The sequence below is a fragment of the Pinus tabuliformis genome, chromosome 9 (genome assembly GCF_031772625.1).
Source record: "Pinus tabuliformis cultivar Carrire ecotype Pingquan chromosome 9, CPIR1, whole genome shotgun sequence".
Classification (NCBI taxonomy): Eukaryota; Viridiplantae; Streptophyta; class Pinopsida; order Pinales; family Pinaceae; genus Pinus; species Pinus tabuliformis.
The window spans coordinates 1,188,242,723-1,188,259,985 of record NC_142307.1 but is presented as its reverse complement, the minus strand read 5'-3'; the positions used below and the strand labels follow the sequence as shown (position 1 = coordinate 1,188,259,985).

Here is a 17,263-nt window from a genome sequence, read left to right as displayed (position 1 = left end):
AGCGCTATGTTCGAAAGAATTCTTTGTATTGTTGTGATTGCGATGAGTGATGAGCTGGCACGTAGAGTTGGCGGGTTCCTTTTCAAACTTGGAAAATCATGTTTTTCCTTTATAATTGATTTAACACTATATCGCAAGTCTTCATAGCATATATTACTTGCTTCTATTGGGAGCGTGATATGCAATATGCGATCGCGATAGTTATATTGCATCGCAAAGTTTCAATGGAGTGGTTTCAATGTTTTCCTATGGATCGGCGATATGCGATCGCGATAGCCTTATCGCACCGCAAAGTTTCAACGAAATGCCATAACTTATTCCTTAGGATTAACGATATGCGAAATGCGATAGTTATATCACATCACATGTTTATAAATGGATCATTTCAATTTAAAACTTTGCGATGAGGAATTTGAGATAACTTTGATCGCATCGCAACTTTTCAAATGGATGTGCATTGGTCCTAAGCAATTACGATTTGCAATGAGCGGTTCCAAACACTCATAAAGCAAATTTTATATGAAAAGTATGGAAAATCTATTTTTACTCAAAAAGTTTTATTTCTTTTTATATCCTAAAGGGGACCTATTTCTTATTTAGCATCTTTAGACTAAGATTAAAAATTTGAAATGGGGGGGGGGGGTTGTTGTATAGCACAACAGTGTGATAAACAACATGCTAATTAGGATTTTTCTTAACATTTAACTAGTATTCATGTGTAGAGTGAGTATTATCCTTGCAAATGGAACACCATTTACGTTGTACATTCCTTAAGTTATATTGGCATTCTCTAGTATTATGAGTCAACATGACTTGAAAAATGTCACAATATGTGTTTGTTTGGACACGTTGGACATCCTAATTAAAATAGTTTTCAAATTTGCAATTATCTTTGGTGTGCCCTTCATTCCTACAATTAGTGCACTAAAGGTTGTTTTTCTGCAAGGATAAAGTTAGCAACAATTGTTTTAATTGTTCAATTTTTTCTTCTAATCTTGTATCAATCACTGAGGAATTTGACTTCCAATCGTCATCTTCCTTAATTCCTTGGGCCATTTTCAGGGCTTCTTCACATGATGACACTTCATGCATTCTCAATAGCCCTCAGATCGTTTGTAATAAACTAACAACGTACCACTGAACTAGCAAGGCTTCATTAATATTGTAAGGGATTTGACTTAACAAACTTAAATCTTTTTTCATATTCCATAACTATTTCATCTAGTCGTTGTTTAATTTCTTTTAAATTTTGGGTTGCAAGATGTTTAACATCTTGAGCTTTAAAAAAGGAGAAGAAACTCCTCTTGATATCTCTTTTATTTATAGGTCGGTTGCCTTTTAAATTCATAAACCATGTGAGGGCTCTCTTCTGAAGAGTTGTTGCAAATTGTGTCATTTGTTTATCTTCATATGTGATATCGTTGGTTGTCCAAAATTTCTCACAGACAAACCAATGTTTTTTTGGATTTGTCACCTTTGTAGAGGGGGATATGATTTAATCCCATTTTTACTTGAGGAGATGGAATTTTTTCTATTTTCTAAGGGTTGGTCGAATGATCTAATTTTTCAACCTTAACAACTGATGGTTGGGTTGTATATGGTGTACTTTCTGTTTTGATATCTTTGACTCTTATAAAAAATTTCAAAATATAATTAGTTTGACATCCCTTATCTATATATTTGGAAAATTGAATTGTACAAGGTTGCAACGGTTTGTCATCTCGACTTATATTTATTTCTTCTTCAATAGATAATAATTGTGGCAGGGAGGTTATATTCATGATATTCTTAATATGGAGAGTATATCTTCATTTTCTTCATTGTTTATACAAGTTTGGTTAACTATAAGAATTTTTATTTTGAGACGATCTCTCAACTTTCCATGCTCGTCTCTTCTATACCAAACTATGGATGGCTCCGAATTAATATGGATTCTTTGTTGGAGGATTTCTCTGATAACAGGACTTGATATACTTGTGACAGGGGAACACTGAATAGTTGGACTAGAGTCATCAACTTCCATGTTGTCTACATGCCTACTAGGGCTTAGTTATAGACTATCACTTCTTGTTGAAGCAGGAAATGCTATGCCTCTCAACTCTAGGTGTTGTCTACTACCTTCAGAGGAGTCTCATGCATCATTACTTTCGCGCTCATAAATTTCTTTGGTTTTTAACCTATGTTTAAGTTTTTCGTCCCTTATTTCTTATCACTCCTTTTTTCTCTTATCCCTCTCTATTTTTTGAAAATTGGTCAATTGTTTATACTGAAGTGTACGCACTTGGGTCCTCCCTCGTGTTTCTTTCTCATGTGTATATTATTGTGATGTTCTAGCTGATTTCCTTCCTCTTAATTAACTTCGAATTTATTTTTACTTATCTATTTTTTCCTTTTTTTTTAATTATTTATCTCCCATGAACAATTCCCCCCATCGCTGACTCGACTTAGTCTTGGTCGACGAGGGTGAATTTGACGAACATTTTTATTTTCTTAAGAAGTAATCCCACACCTCTTTTATATTTTTGCACCGAGAGTCAAGGTATTTCTCCCAATTTTACTAGTCACTTATTTCAATTAGAGTTTATTGGAGTTTGTAGGGGTGGTCTATATTCGACTATATGTTTGACTCCCTTGTTGAGGATAAATTTATGTAATAAAACTGGTATAGTGCAAAAGAAATTGGCATGAAAATCGTCAAAGAGCATTGCTTTAATATTTTCGTTAAACATACATTCTTCTATTGCTTGGTCCTCAGAGAAGTAGTCTAATATCTTATCGAACCACTCATGCAAGTTTGTTCTTCCTCAGTTTGTTAACTTTGGAATTATTTGACCATGAGGTTCTATATGTCACATTAGGGAAGTGGTCGATATGTTTATTTATTTTAGCAAGAACTACTTCAACAAAATTTTCATGTGATTTGGTGAAGAAATGTTCTCTAGCTTCTACAATCAATAGTCTATTTTTCCTTGCATAGTTCTTCAGGTAGTTATTAATCTTTTTCTCCCACCATTATTTTATCTCTTCCAATGTTAACATTTATGCAAGCATATTTTGTATACTCAAATCCAACACTACCGACAATGGAACCAATGTTGTAATCTAGAAAAAATTATGTATTGGTTATTAGCAGGAAGGAACATCAAGTAACCTACATAATTATATGCAATACATGGAAGAGTAAAGAGACAAAAAAGTAGTGGAGAGCCAACAAATCAACACTTGTATTAATATATCCTCAACAACCAATCTTACTAGTACATAGAGTTGAGTACATGCATTTTTATATCCTGAATAGACAGTTAAAATAATTTAATTGTCTCAATCGAATTAACCAGTCCAACTTAGTTGGTCGACTCAACTAGAGAGTTGTTCGACTTACATTACATTATTTGGTATGTTAACTCGATTGGGCTAGTCGACAAACTTGACTAGCCCCTCCAATAGTGTGCATGCTCTCTTAGCCAAGGGTCCCACACAACCCAATATAGGTAGAAAAGTTATGCATAGATAATTCAATGTTTGGGATCATTTCTTCATTAGAATGAAGTAAAGGAAGATCTCTTTGAAGTTTGGAAGTTATGAAAACTAGCACCTAGATATTGCAAGCCATTTTAAGTCCTTGATAAGATAGGGCTAATTATTATAGACTTTCATTCCCTGCTAACATTAGAGAACGCAATTTTTTCGATGTTTCTTTTCTTAAGAAATATTAATACATGATTCTAACCATATGTTTTATTAGATTGTGCCCTAGGTCAAAGAAAGGGAATTTTTCCAAACAACCATTCTGCATCCTCGACAAGAAAGTAACATTGATTCGGAACCAAGCCATTGGACAAGGTGAAATGGAAGAACTTTGGCCTCAATTAGGTCATTTGGGAGTGGGAGGATGCATCTAGGGAGCAATATGATACTTGACACAAACCCTCTAGAATTTTCATTTTTTATAGGTCTAATTTAATGGTTTTTAACCCTCTTTTCAAAAACTGATGCTACTAGTAATGACATTTTCCTTTTTGGGTTAAAACTACAATAGTTTGCAACTATGGCCTTATCAACCTTGTAATATTGCTAACCAAAACCTTAAAACAACCTCTAGATAAAAAAACAACATTACTAACAATTCCTTTTTTTTTAAGAATGGTCTTATGAATCAATACTATTGCAACAAAAATCTTAAAATCAACCCCTGAATCAAAAAGTTGTGCCCCCAGTAGCAACCATCCCCCTCCCCATTTTTTTAGGGGGGATTTAAAATTATGAAATTTTGAAACTATGGCCTTGATAATTGGTATTGTTACAACCAAAATCCAAAATCGAACCCATAATTGAGAAGAGGTGCTACAAGTATCACCCATTTTTTGGGCTTAAAATTGTAGCAATTTTGAAATAATCACTTAACAAATAGATATTGTTACACACACACAAAATGAAAAATTCAACCCCCAAATTGAAAGAGGTGCTACTAATACCATTCATTTTTTGGGCTTCAAATTGTAACAATTTTGAAATCATGACTTAAAAAAGCATACATACATACATACATGGAGAGAGAGGGGAAAAAACATGTTTTAAAAAAAACCCCATATTTCTTAATATAAATTTGAAAAAATTTACTTGTTTGTGTGTGTGCACATAAACATAAACATAAAAGAAATAAATGGAATAAAGGAAATAAAGAACCAATCAAGTAAAAAAAATTGGTTAAAAGATTGAGGAAATTTTTTAAAAATGAAATAAGGTGGAGAAGGGATCGAGGGGGCGATTTGTAATTCCAAAAATCACACCCCCAAACCCATTTTCTCCAATAACTCCGCCATTTACCCCCATCGGTGCCCACTCATCCTTCCCTCCTCCCATCTCTCACCTCTCCCTTATCATTGTTTATCGATCAAATCAATGGCAATTAAGAGAACTAATGAGTTCTAGGTTCTAGTGGTATTTCACACTGAACCATGATTCATTTGCTATTTTTCAACATGAACCAGTTCGTGCCTTTATGCATATTCACCCAAGATTCATCTTAGTCATTAACATATCACCCAGGCTTGCGTCTTAGGTAGTGACAATTGTCGCATGAAAGCTCTTTCTTACCATGGATACTAAAGGCTCCCTTAACCAAGTCATTACCTATAACTTTTTGATTCACTCTTCAATAGGCACATGGTTAAATAACTCATTTTCCTCCCACTTCTTAAGATCTTACAATTCCATGTTATATTTCACTCCTTAATGGGGTTCTTTTCACCTTTCCCTCATGGTACTACTTTGCTATCGATCACTTAGGAGTATTAAACCTTACATGGTGGTCCTTATTAATTCACATGTTTGTGTAAAGACATGATCATTTGAGCAATAGAAAATGGTAATGGAGGGGTAGAATACGGTCTCCCCTAAACCCTATTTCTTAATTTATTTTATTTCTTTTAATTTGGTTAATTTTTTTTTAATTTTTAGAAACTTAAAAAAGATATTTTAAAACTTGTTTCTTTTGAATCATTTTATGTATTTATTTAATTTCACATTTTCATGTTTTATTTTACATCTTTTAAAACTTTATTTCATATATATAATATTAAGGTTTGTAAAAATGATTAAAAATCATTTTATTTTATTTTTATCCTCATGTGAACTGCAATTTTTTTAAACATATCTTTTTATCTCTTTTTTTACTCATTTTTTAATTAATTTCCTTAATCATCATCAACATTTTCTTCTTCTCCTTCTTTATTATTTTTTTGGCAACTCTCTAGTCTTTAGATCATGGTTTTAAAATTATTGCACTTTTAATTGGAAAAAAAGGGTACTATTGATAACAGATCTTTTTAATTTGAGAGTTGATTTGAGGATTTTGATTGCAATGATGTCAATTGTGAAGATCATGGTTTCAAAGAAGTTGTTATTATAACACTGAAATAAAAGGGTGTTGCCAGTAGCATTAATTTTCAATTTGGGGGTTGGTTTTAAGGTTTTGGTTAGTAATGTTATCAGGTTGTTAAGGCTATGATTACAAAATGACGTAATTTTAACCCTAGAAAAAGGTTTATACTGGTAGCACCACTTTTTGAAATAGGTGTTGATTTTAAGGTTTTGTTAGCAAAATTACAAGGTTTTAAGGCCATTATTGCAAAAGGTTGTAATTTTAACCCCAAAAGAGAGAGTTTTTGTCATGCCAATTTTCAATTCAGGGGTTGGTTTTGGTGTTTTTGGCCAAAAAAAAAAAAATAGGGCTAGATTTTTCAATTTTAGATCATGATTCTTGTCAATCCAATAACTAGATTACATGATTTTGTTCTAATATTATGCTACACCAAGGCTATTGTTATTCCAATGGGGGAGGAGGGGCATTTAATAACTTAGTTTTGACCCTTGGAATGTATTGGATCATAGTAGGCATGTCGAGACAACTGAACTTAAATAAATGATGTTATCTATAAATGATGTAAATATGATATCATGTATTTTTAATGTGGAGTTAAAGGTTAAGGGCCAACTAGTGAATGACTAAGCATTTCGATGATAATTATATTTATATATATTATGTATGAGGTTTTCTACAATAAAATCAAGTTATGCAAATATTAGTAATGGAATATAATATATAATGGTCCAAGATGACAAAAATTAAGACATGAAAGGGACTACAATTCCACTAGAAAGAGAGAGAAAAGTGAGATGTATGAGAAAGTAATAGTTTGTTGTCAATAACACAATCATACTAGTTATATATATTCAATGTAATTTGTTATAAATATTTATAATACTTCATCATTATTGTAAATAAACATTATTTGTTTGAAATGAAGTTAATAATAATCACTCTCCATCTTAGACATTATTATAAACAAATATTAAATAAATAAAAAATATATATACAAAAGTAGCATGTAATTAATCCATCTCTTTTGTGCACCTAAAGGAGTTGGGTTTCATTTACATTACTATTTTATGCATATTTGCATTTCTAGACTTCAAAGGTGCATCATTATAATGAGGAGAGAATCTATGAAAATAATGGCCTTCATATTGATATAATATTCCATTGTTTGTAGAGTTTATATTTTTTTGTTGGAAGATATTTTGGAATAATTACTAAAACTATAAAATTTATTTTTTCGTTCCCTAAATTCATTAAAAAGGAATTGTTTGTTGTTGATTTTGTATTATTTTTTGTGGAATAATTATGCATGCTTGCTAGGTAGTGTCTTGAAATGGCCTCTACAACTATAAAACTTATATCCCTTTCCTAAGTTGATTTTAACAAAAATATTCATTTTATTGATCTTTAATCCTAAGATCACATTTTTTCTTATCACATGCCTTAAAAAAGACATCAACCTCCATTGACTTAGGAATCCAATCATTGAATGCACGAAGAGGTTATACGAGAAGTTTGCTCACATAGTTATTAGAGCATGGATATGATCATTATGGGGAAGTGTAAGAATACTTCATTCTCCTATCAAAAGAAAAGAAAACCATCATTTCCATCAACTCTCTTTTTATCATTCATTCCAACTCTCTCACGTTGATGAAGGATACTTCTTGTGTTATGCTCTCCATTGTTAAATTGGGACCAATCTCATAATTGACCAAATTTGTATCGTGAAAGAGGATTCATGAGCCTTGGATGGAGAGATAAAAGGCTATAGGTGAGCATAGATGTTGGGAAAGTGAGGAATTCTTCAACCACTATGTTAATGTTACGCATTTGTTGTTTGAAATCTAGGTTTCAGGCTTTCATAGTATTCTTAGAAAATATTCAATATATTGGGCTATTTCTACCTACATTGAAGAGAATTAGAAGGGAAGGGTACCTTGATGGGACTATTAAGAAGAAACAAGGAATATCTTCCTTGAGTTAAGCGAGGAAGTGGAAAAAAGAGTCATGGTTGTTTGATTATTGGATGTGATGCATGGAGTGCACTATAGTGAGAAAGTTAGCTAAGCAATGAGAGCAATTGGGTTGGGTTCATTGACCTAAAAACATGTAGCTTAATTCCTTTACCTTGGTGGCCTCATAACATCATGTTAATTTTGACTTGGTCATTGATGGGTTTACCATTGGTGGTTGACAAGCCCATATCATTTGATAATCCATTATATTTTTCCATGGTATTAGAATGTGATGAAGCATATTTAAAGAATTGAATAATTCCATTATAAAGTGCCTTGCATGGCCCATGCTTTGGCTAGCTTAGTCAAATTGGCCAAGGTGAATAAAGATATATCTTTCAAAGTCGTTTTTTTCGATGAAAGGTTTCCAAGGTTAAAATCTCTTGTGTATTTTGTGATTTCTTGGTGATTATTGATGTTACTTCTTTCACTATGTTTGGCTTTGCATTTGGTATTACAACAAAGCAAACTTGGACTCTTTGGAAACAATGGTAGATGATTGGAGCCATCAAGAGAGGAGATGGTATGTAGGTAATGAAATAGGTCGATGTTTCATAACATCACATGCTCATGCATACAATTGAAAGTATCTTTGTGAGGTTGGATTGATCTGGTCTATACAAGGAATGAAATGAAAGACAAGAAAGGAAATGAAACACACATAGATAAATATAGCAGAGATCACAACAATATAGTGAAACACAACTTCTATTGATAAATTAAATAGTAGAATATTATAGAAACAAACTGGTTAGAATGATGGTAGTTTTCTTTGAAGGGAGAGAGATGGTGGCTACAAGCATTCACAAAAGATATCACAAGTGGTTGAAAGAATATCCTTTTAACATAAAGAAAGAACCCTAGAGGTCCAAAACTCTAACCCTAGGATATGAAGTGCCAAAAGATTTGTGGGCTCCAAGGTGGTTAGTTGTACATCAACTTCCCTTGGGTGCAAATTTTGCATACAATGTCTGGGGCACATGGTTGCCCATTGGAAAGAAATATATGAAAATTACAACATTTGGTTGGAGAAAATTGCTAGCCCTTTAAATCTCCAAAAAACATCATTTAGGGTCTCAAAACGACCCATGAAGTTTAAGATCTAAAAAACCATAGAAACACTAGCAATAAAATAGAGAATTTTTGAGTGAGTGGAAGAGGTTTGTGGCCAATGATATTCACCTGGATCATGGATTTTATCACATATGTAAAAGAGCATATGGTTGTAGGACCTATTTAGGCATGTGTACCCCTAGCTTGACGGTTCACTAATGTAAAGTCTAGATGTAGACTTAGGTGATAGCAAGCATTTGCATTCCTAAAAACTCAATCAATAAACTTAGAAGGGGGATAGGTGGTTATCCTAAGTCAAGTTTAAAGTGGGGAATCTTGGGTTAATTTTGATTCAATAATTGGGTTTATTGTTGGTGGATTTTTGGCCCATGGTATTAACACGTGATGAATCTATTTAAAGGCTTAAAAAAATCCCTTGTAAAGTGCCTTGAGTGGCCCATTATTTGTTTGACTTAGCCATATTGTCTAAGGTGAATACGATATATCTTTGAATATTAGTTTTTCCACTAAAGAGTTTCCAAGGTAAAAATCTCTTGTGCATTTTGTGCTTTGTGATTGTTGATGTTGTTTCTCTTGCTTTGCTTGGTCTTCCAGATACCCTAGCCTAGGGGTGGCATCTACATTGGATACATTGGATGCCTTTAGTTGGGCAAAAAATTGCTTGTATGTAATCAATTTCTTAGACTATCTTTTGTTAAAATATATGTGCTTTGTCTATGTTTATGAATCTAGAATTAAATGTTATTCATTACTATGGAAATGGTATATTTTTTCATGTTGTGTATGATTATGTTTAAATGTGTTCATGGGTATTTGGGTGCCATGACATTATATATGCATGTATATTCCACTACATTTTATTATTTTGTATCATGCATGCATTTGATAAATTTTGGGCTTCTAATATTTGGTATGGGATTATGGTGAAATGGTCTCTCGAGCATTGGGATTATAATAGTTAGTTTAATGGTTATTCACCATATGTTTGATGTGCTAGGCAGGGATTCCATAGAGAGATCCATTTTATTGAACTTCTTATAAGTTTTTCTTTTACAATATGAAGTACCAACTATACAATTGTCTTTGTCCATTAATTCGCTCTTCTTCATTGGTTTCCCTCCTAAACAATTGAGTAACACCATCATTTTTGGTAGAAAAAAAAAAAAAAAAACATTTCACTCATCCCTTCCTTATAATTTTCCCCAAAAATTATGGCATCTATAATGTATTGCAACTTAATTGCCTAATGGTTTACTACCTTTCTTCTTTTTGATTAGGCATATATTATATATTGCCAATTAGATAGAATCTACAATAGAGGAAGATAATTCATAGTTGCAAAAAAAAAATGGTTAGAAAAATGACTAGCCTCTTCCACTAATTTCTTATTGTTGTCCAAATTGTGGATGCTAAACAATCATGGTAGAAGGATGATGATTTTGAAAGGAAATTTATCGATGAGCTAGAGGTTGTTATGGATGACATTTTGAGTATGCCAACAACACATCATCATTGAAGAATAACACATGACCTCTCAACATGAACCTCACAAAATTAAAAGTTGACAAGATTTTAGGTTACCTATTTCTCTAAACGTGTAAAGAGATTTGGAACCCATTTAAAATATATAGAAGGGATAATCATTGGATTAAGTGGTGAAATGTTGTAGTTGCTTGAAAAAATTCATTCTAGGAGGACATGGCTAGGAAATCACCATCATAAAGCGAGAATAAAAAGTAATAGTTGAATGGCTTATTGTCCTTAATAAGCAACTTCAACCTTGACTTTTCAATGAAAAGCTCGATATGTTAGAGTTTTCAAATTAAGACATTACAAAAAATTTAAAAACAAAATAAGTAATGGGGGTATAAGATAGAGTTAGAATAAACAATTCATAGGGAATAAGACCTTAAAATAATTCTTCAAGCATTTTCATGGATTAAGAGATAAATACTCTCTATGTAATAAAAATGAGATGAAGATGTTTTATAAGGCATTACTTGCACCAAAAATTTTGTTAATTGGCATTGACTTTTAGGTGTAAGTTCCCAAGTTGATGTGATAACATTGGCTTCCTTGGCATGGGTGTTGTCAAGCCCACGAGTCATGACTTGCGATGTGCGACGAGTTGGGTGAGCACTCCCAGTTATGTGCGACGAGTCGGGTGAGTGATGAGTCGACAGTGCGACGAGTTGGCAAATGGGTGCATTGGGTGTGATGTTTTGTGCGACATTGGGACAAGTTGGCAAGGTGCAACGAGCCACCGAAGGTGTTGAAAAAACGTTATTCGGGAATTCAACTAAGTATGGCGAACTTTGGGTGAAGGCGCCTTATACCATGCGAGCTGGGCATGTGGACCCGACAGGGTGACGGTATGGGCGGGCCGACGGGCGAAGTGAGGGCGAGCCGACGTAATGAGTGGGTGAGCTGTCCGAATGGGCAGGTAGGCCGACCCATGGTTCCTCCATGACTTAGAATATATATGGGTGAGCGTTGGATGGAGGAAGGATCATCAAAATCAACACAAGTCTTCTAAGGGCGAGCTAAGGGAGTAGGGAGCTACAAACTTGGGCACATAAGAGAAAGGGCGAAGGGTAGGCAGTGGCCAAGGCCGAAGCACGAAGCCGAGAGTTGAAGGTTGCAGCGTGTGGGCAAGCTAGACCGTGGGTCGGCGGGTGGACAGAACACAGGTCAGGTGGGCGAGTTGGGCCGCAGGTCAGGCGGGGGAGTTGGGCCGCAAACGGGTAGGCGAGTTGGGCCGCAGGTCGAGCGGGCGGACAGAGCCGCAGACGGGAGGGCGAGTTTGCCACAGGTCGGGCGGGCGGAACCGCAGACAGGCGAGCGAGCTACACGGGTAGGAAGACAGGCGAGTCGGGCGCTGCGACGAGTTGGGCGACATGACCCCCGGTTGGCAGTGTGCCCGTAACACGTGAACGCGGGCCGGTGGGCAGGAGCGCCCACGAGTTGGAATAAACGAAGGTTTCAGGCAAGTGACACATGAACATGACAAAATGATGTGTGGGTAGGCCACGGGTGGGCGCCGGGTGGGCAACACGTCGAGCAGGGCTGCACGACAGAGTTCGGCAGAGTGTTGAACGGTGGGTGCATGGGTGAACGAAGGTTGAACGACGAGTTGAGATGAACGGTGGAGGGTGACTCGGTGGGCACCTCTGCCTGGTGAACGGTGCATTGGGCGACCCGACCCGGTGAAGGGCGGGCGCACTCGAACGACAGTTTGGGCAGGCTGCATAGTGGTGCAAGACGAGTTGTAAAGTTAACTGAGTTTTGTGAGTTGGAACTTGGGGTTCCTCTCCAAGTGTTAATTTTATGTAAATTGAATATTGTCATTATTATTGTGGGTAGACTCATTCTCAGGGAGTTGCCCCTCCCGTTATTTATCCGTTGTGCATATGTGTTGAAATAATAATGATGATGAAAGATATATGAATGTATGTTTTCCGCTGTGCTTATGAAAGTTATACTTAGAAAGTGAAAAATAAACTAAGTATGGAATGTTAGGCGTAGTCCACACTTGTGAGTATTGTTAAAAAGAAAACAGGTGGTGGTGTTGCACCCCCCTTCGTGCGGTTGAAAGACTACCGCCAAGGTAGGGGCGTGACAGGTGTCATGCCTCGTGAGTCATCTTTGACTAGTAATTGTTATCTATGTTTTGTTACAAGTTATCTGAATAGAATGCCATATCTCTCAGTGGAGATTATATTCCAAATTAATATTATAATGGATGCGTTGGAGGGGTGGTATCTTCAATGTTGTGAGTTCAATAGGATTTGCAATTATAAGTCTAGCAAACTTTTATATATAATACTCAAATATAAACCTACATGTTAGCTAAAGCACAATGTAATTCCTACCCTCCAACTTATTTCATTAAAAAAATGAAAATATAATAAATAAAAATTAAATATAAAAATCTTGAAACATCTATAATATACTTTTGAAAACAAATTAATTAAATTGTTAAAAAAAGACTTGATTTACTCAAAAATATGAAAAATGTGAAACATCAATATTTTATTTAAAAAAAGAGTAATTAAATGATTATAAAACAACTTAAATGTAAAACATCAATATTTTATTTTAAAAAACTAATTAATTAAATTATTAAAAACAACTCAATTTACTTAAAATATAATGTAATATTTATGAATAAAAATGTTATACTTATTTTCAATAATTCTTATATAATCTCGCATCACTATATATATAACCTGCAAATCAACCTTATTAAAATATAATGCGATAACTATAAATAAAGTATTATACCTATTTTCAATAATTCCAATATATCGCACATCACCCATATACATAACCTACAAATCAACCTTGTCCATAAAAAGTGAGAAAAGCATCATACATTAACGAGCATCATACATTAATATTATGAAATTTCAACCCTAACCTATACATTAATGTTATGGAATTTCAACCCTAAGCAATAACTTTGAAAAATACATCTAATTTCAAGGTGTTGAGAATCACAAATCCTTATTTAGGATCACCCCTATCAAGTGGGTAGATTTGGCCAATGAACTATGGTAAATGATATGCTATAGAGACATCGATGCACAACCACCATGGTAGATATAAAATGCCACCATGAAAACTCTAATATGAGTTTATTTTGCTTTTGCAAACCTGCTCTAAAGGCACCTAGAGAATTAGCCTTACATGTAAACTAGCTCATATTTTTTTGGCATATAGATAATTAAAACACCACCAAATTAAAGTAAGCCAAAACATATGTGGCACTTCTTTGAAAGCATTTTTCTTGTGATAACAGGTACCATCTCACTTCAATACCGTACGTGAATGTGTTGGTCTTCTCGAGGCCGAAAGGTCACATTAATGCACTGACCATTTGTCCACTTCATTCTACAATTCCCCACTCAAATCACCCATTCCACAAAAATCGTGGAGGGTACATCAAATGAGATGCACGGAAAACAGTATGGCGTACGTCCAGTAACGACCCATGACAAATATCTCTATGAAAAAGATGGTGCCCATACTTAGTAATGTGGTGAATACTCACACTGTAACGAGACAAACGCGAACGTATGGCAAAATATCCATGCTTTTCACAATGTAGTTGATTGCAACATGAGAGAGTTCAGGCCACTTCCTTGCTTACACGTATATATCCAGCGAATAAATTCCTTGAGAGGACATGAAAAATATCATTCTCATAACCTCATAATTCTTACGTCTCCATTTAATTTTTCATGCAGAAATGAGGACAAGAAGACCCAGTTTGCAGTAGGGAGTTTGGGGTTAAGGTTGGCATGCTATACGAGAATAAAAATAAAACAGTAAGTCGTAAGTGGGTGGAAGCTCATATCAGATTCGCTGCTCCCTCTTTGGTTCTGTTCGTCATTTTAGGGAGATTTTGGTACCTGCAGCAACTTATTGGATGGTGAGTAAGTAATGGGTTTGTTTGAAGTTAAGCTACCCAGGCATGAAAGCCACCTTTTTGAATTGGATGTACATTTTCTTGAATTGGGTGTGTGTTGTTTTGTCATTTCATGTAATTTTTTCCTACACCCACCTCCATCTCTGGTCTCTCATTGTTCGCTTCATACATACATTTATACCAGTTTTAAATTCAGGAATGGTGGATATGGTTAGCTTCATCTTATGAGTTTTCTGCTGCCTATTGGCATTCTTTATAATTCTTTTGGTTTTCCAATGTTATCCTGAATTTTGTATGGTAATTATTAAATATGTGCATGAGACCAAAGGTTAGAAGATGAACTGGTAGGTAATCCTCTAATTTTTGCAGTAGGGTGACTTAGTAGATAATCTTCTGCATTTTTTTCTACTACTTACTCAATGTTTTTAATGAATGATCATATGCCTTTTACCTTTCATGGCATGCTCAACTGATTTTGTCTTTAGGGTGTGCATACACATGGAAAATGTGCATACGACAAGAGGATCCTTGCTAATTTTGTTATTTTGGGTAATATATACGTTGAATATATACATTGGATCATTGGGGTGTAATATATTTGTTGAATACTACATTGGATCAAAGCCCTTGAGCACGAATCAAAGAATTTACTTATAATAGAGTAGAATGTATGTGTTCTTTCGATGCCCTTAGCTGTATGACAGTATTTCTTCAAGGCCTATTCCTGATAGCGACTACTTTAGGATGACTGTACTGTAATGCTTTTGCTGCATTACGTTGAATAGATACATTGGATCAAAGCCCTTGAGCACGAACCATTTTTTTTTACATACAATAGAGTAGAGTGTGTGTGTTCTTTCGATGCCCTTAGCCTTATGATAGTATTTCTTCGAGGCCTATTCCTGATAGCAACTACTTTAGGATGACTGCACTGGAATGCTTTTGCTGCATTTCATGATATTTATCTTTTTAAATTACATGAGAGGGTATGTAAGTAATGTATTATACTGCTAAGTAGGATCAGCTTAGCTTGTGTGGGGTAGCCCACTGAGATGATACCGTGATGAAGAATAGAAACTAGAATACAAGGCATATATTCTTGCTTCTTTGATAATAGGTTATGGGATTCATCAGCATTAGCCCATAAATATTCAAGTGAATTCCCAGAGGCATTGCAGCAGTTGATGAAGATAAAATACTTAATTTTTTTTAAAGCAAAATTATAATACCAGTTAGCATTGTCTAGAAAATTTTAATAGCATTAAGAATTGTCAATAAATTCAATCAGAATTTGAAATGAGAAGATATTCAGTTTAGGCTGTCAACAGGAATTTACTGTAACATACCTTGTTTGAGGGAAGCAAACCAAAATATAACAGAGGGATTTAATCGTTCTGAAGATACATATTCAGTTTGTTGGCCAAAACAAGCAACCAAAAGATGGAAGTGGGTTATTTATGGCCATTAGGTTGACACATTCCCATTCATTGCTTAGTTGAATGCTCTGCCATTATGGGTGCTAGGTTGACTCATTCTGATTTGTTGCTTAATTGAATGCTTCCATTATGGGCGTTAGGTTGACAGTGGGCATCTTCTCATTTGTTGCTGAGTTGAATACAGCCGTTTGACATCTGATGAAAGACTAAAGTTTTGGAGGAATGGATATTTGGAAGTAAGCTACTATGGCTACAGATATCTGGAGTGACCAGGTATTTTACTAAAAGTGGAACTGTGGTTGGTGGTTATGCATGTGGAGTGTAAAATACCATCAGACCTGGGTGACTGGTGGTTGTATCAATGAAAGAGAATTTTACCTCCTCAAAAGCTATTTTCTTTTAGCCCTTAAACTTATGAATAGGTTGAACATGCCAAGTCTCTGCAGAGGCAGCTATTGCCCCATCCCAGAGCAGCATGAAAATTAGGTTTTAAATCTCTTGGATTGATACATCCGGTCAACAATCTCTGATGTAGGTTGAATTAACACCATATTTCTTCACTAGTTTCATCTGTCTATTAAGAACACTTATGGATAACAGCTAGAAAGAGAAGCAACAAAGAGTAGTGGACGTATAACAACTGGCAATTATGGCAGATCAACTGAAATTCCAGTTCAAGATTGTCACGGATATGTATTAGCAAGAAGAACTTAATTAATACCATTTTCAAAGGTTGTAGCTGCTTTCTCAAGACTTCAGTTCCACTCCAATAACTGCTGTAAATTTTCCAAGGTTGTACCAGTTTGCTTATGACTGAATTCCCAGTCAAATAACTGCTGGAAATATGCATCAGCGAGGAAAAAAAATGAATTAATGCCCCTTTCCATGGATGTATATATATTGCCCTCACCTGTGTATTGAAAAGTTGGTAAATTATAATATTATTAGTGAGAAATTGGATGGATGACAGATAAGTAGCCAATTTGTAACTAACAGTTCTGTTTCTCCTCCTTATTTAAAAAATAAGATGGATGTGAGCTGATTTCAGTGGCTTTCTTGTGATGTCTACTGGGAGCCTATAAATCAGAAATTATTGGACCTTGTGTAATATGTCACGGAGAGTTGCTTTTAAATAACATTTCTGCAAGGTAAAATGACTAGTTCACAATTTACTGGTATTATCAAATAAGGATTTAAAGGCATTAGTAGTGCCTTCTAGATTCTGTTTTCTTTTTACTGTCTCTTCTGTTTTTCACTTATGAGCACTTTTGTGTCCTTATGTTCTCATTCTATATTGCGGACCCTTGGTGTTAAATTTGCCGAGATGATAAATGTAACATTGCTCCAATCAAGATAAACCATTTAGTATATAGCTGTTGAGAGGGCTAAAATCACCTTATAATGCTTAAAATGAGTGCAAATG

The 17,263-nt window shown here is 34.8% G+C and overlaps 1 protein-coding gene across 1 annotated transcript in view; it reads left to right on the top strand.

Annotated features, from left to right (window-relative positions):
* The first annotated feature begins 13,988 nt into the window (after positions 1-13,988).
* LOC149152803 (protein CHROMATIN REMODELING 35-like) overlaps positions 13,989-17,263 on the top strand; it is a 381,887-nt gene continuing 378,612 nt past the window's right edge. The window contains 1 exon segment of the mRNA XM_089443610.1: positions 13,989-14,407. Within this exon segment, the coding sequence (XP_089299736.1) occupies positions 14,405-14,407 (3 nt within the window). The 5' untranslated portion in view covers positions 13,989-14,404.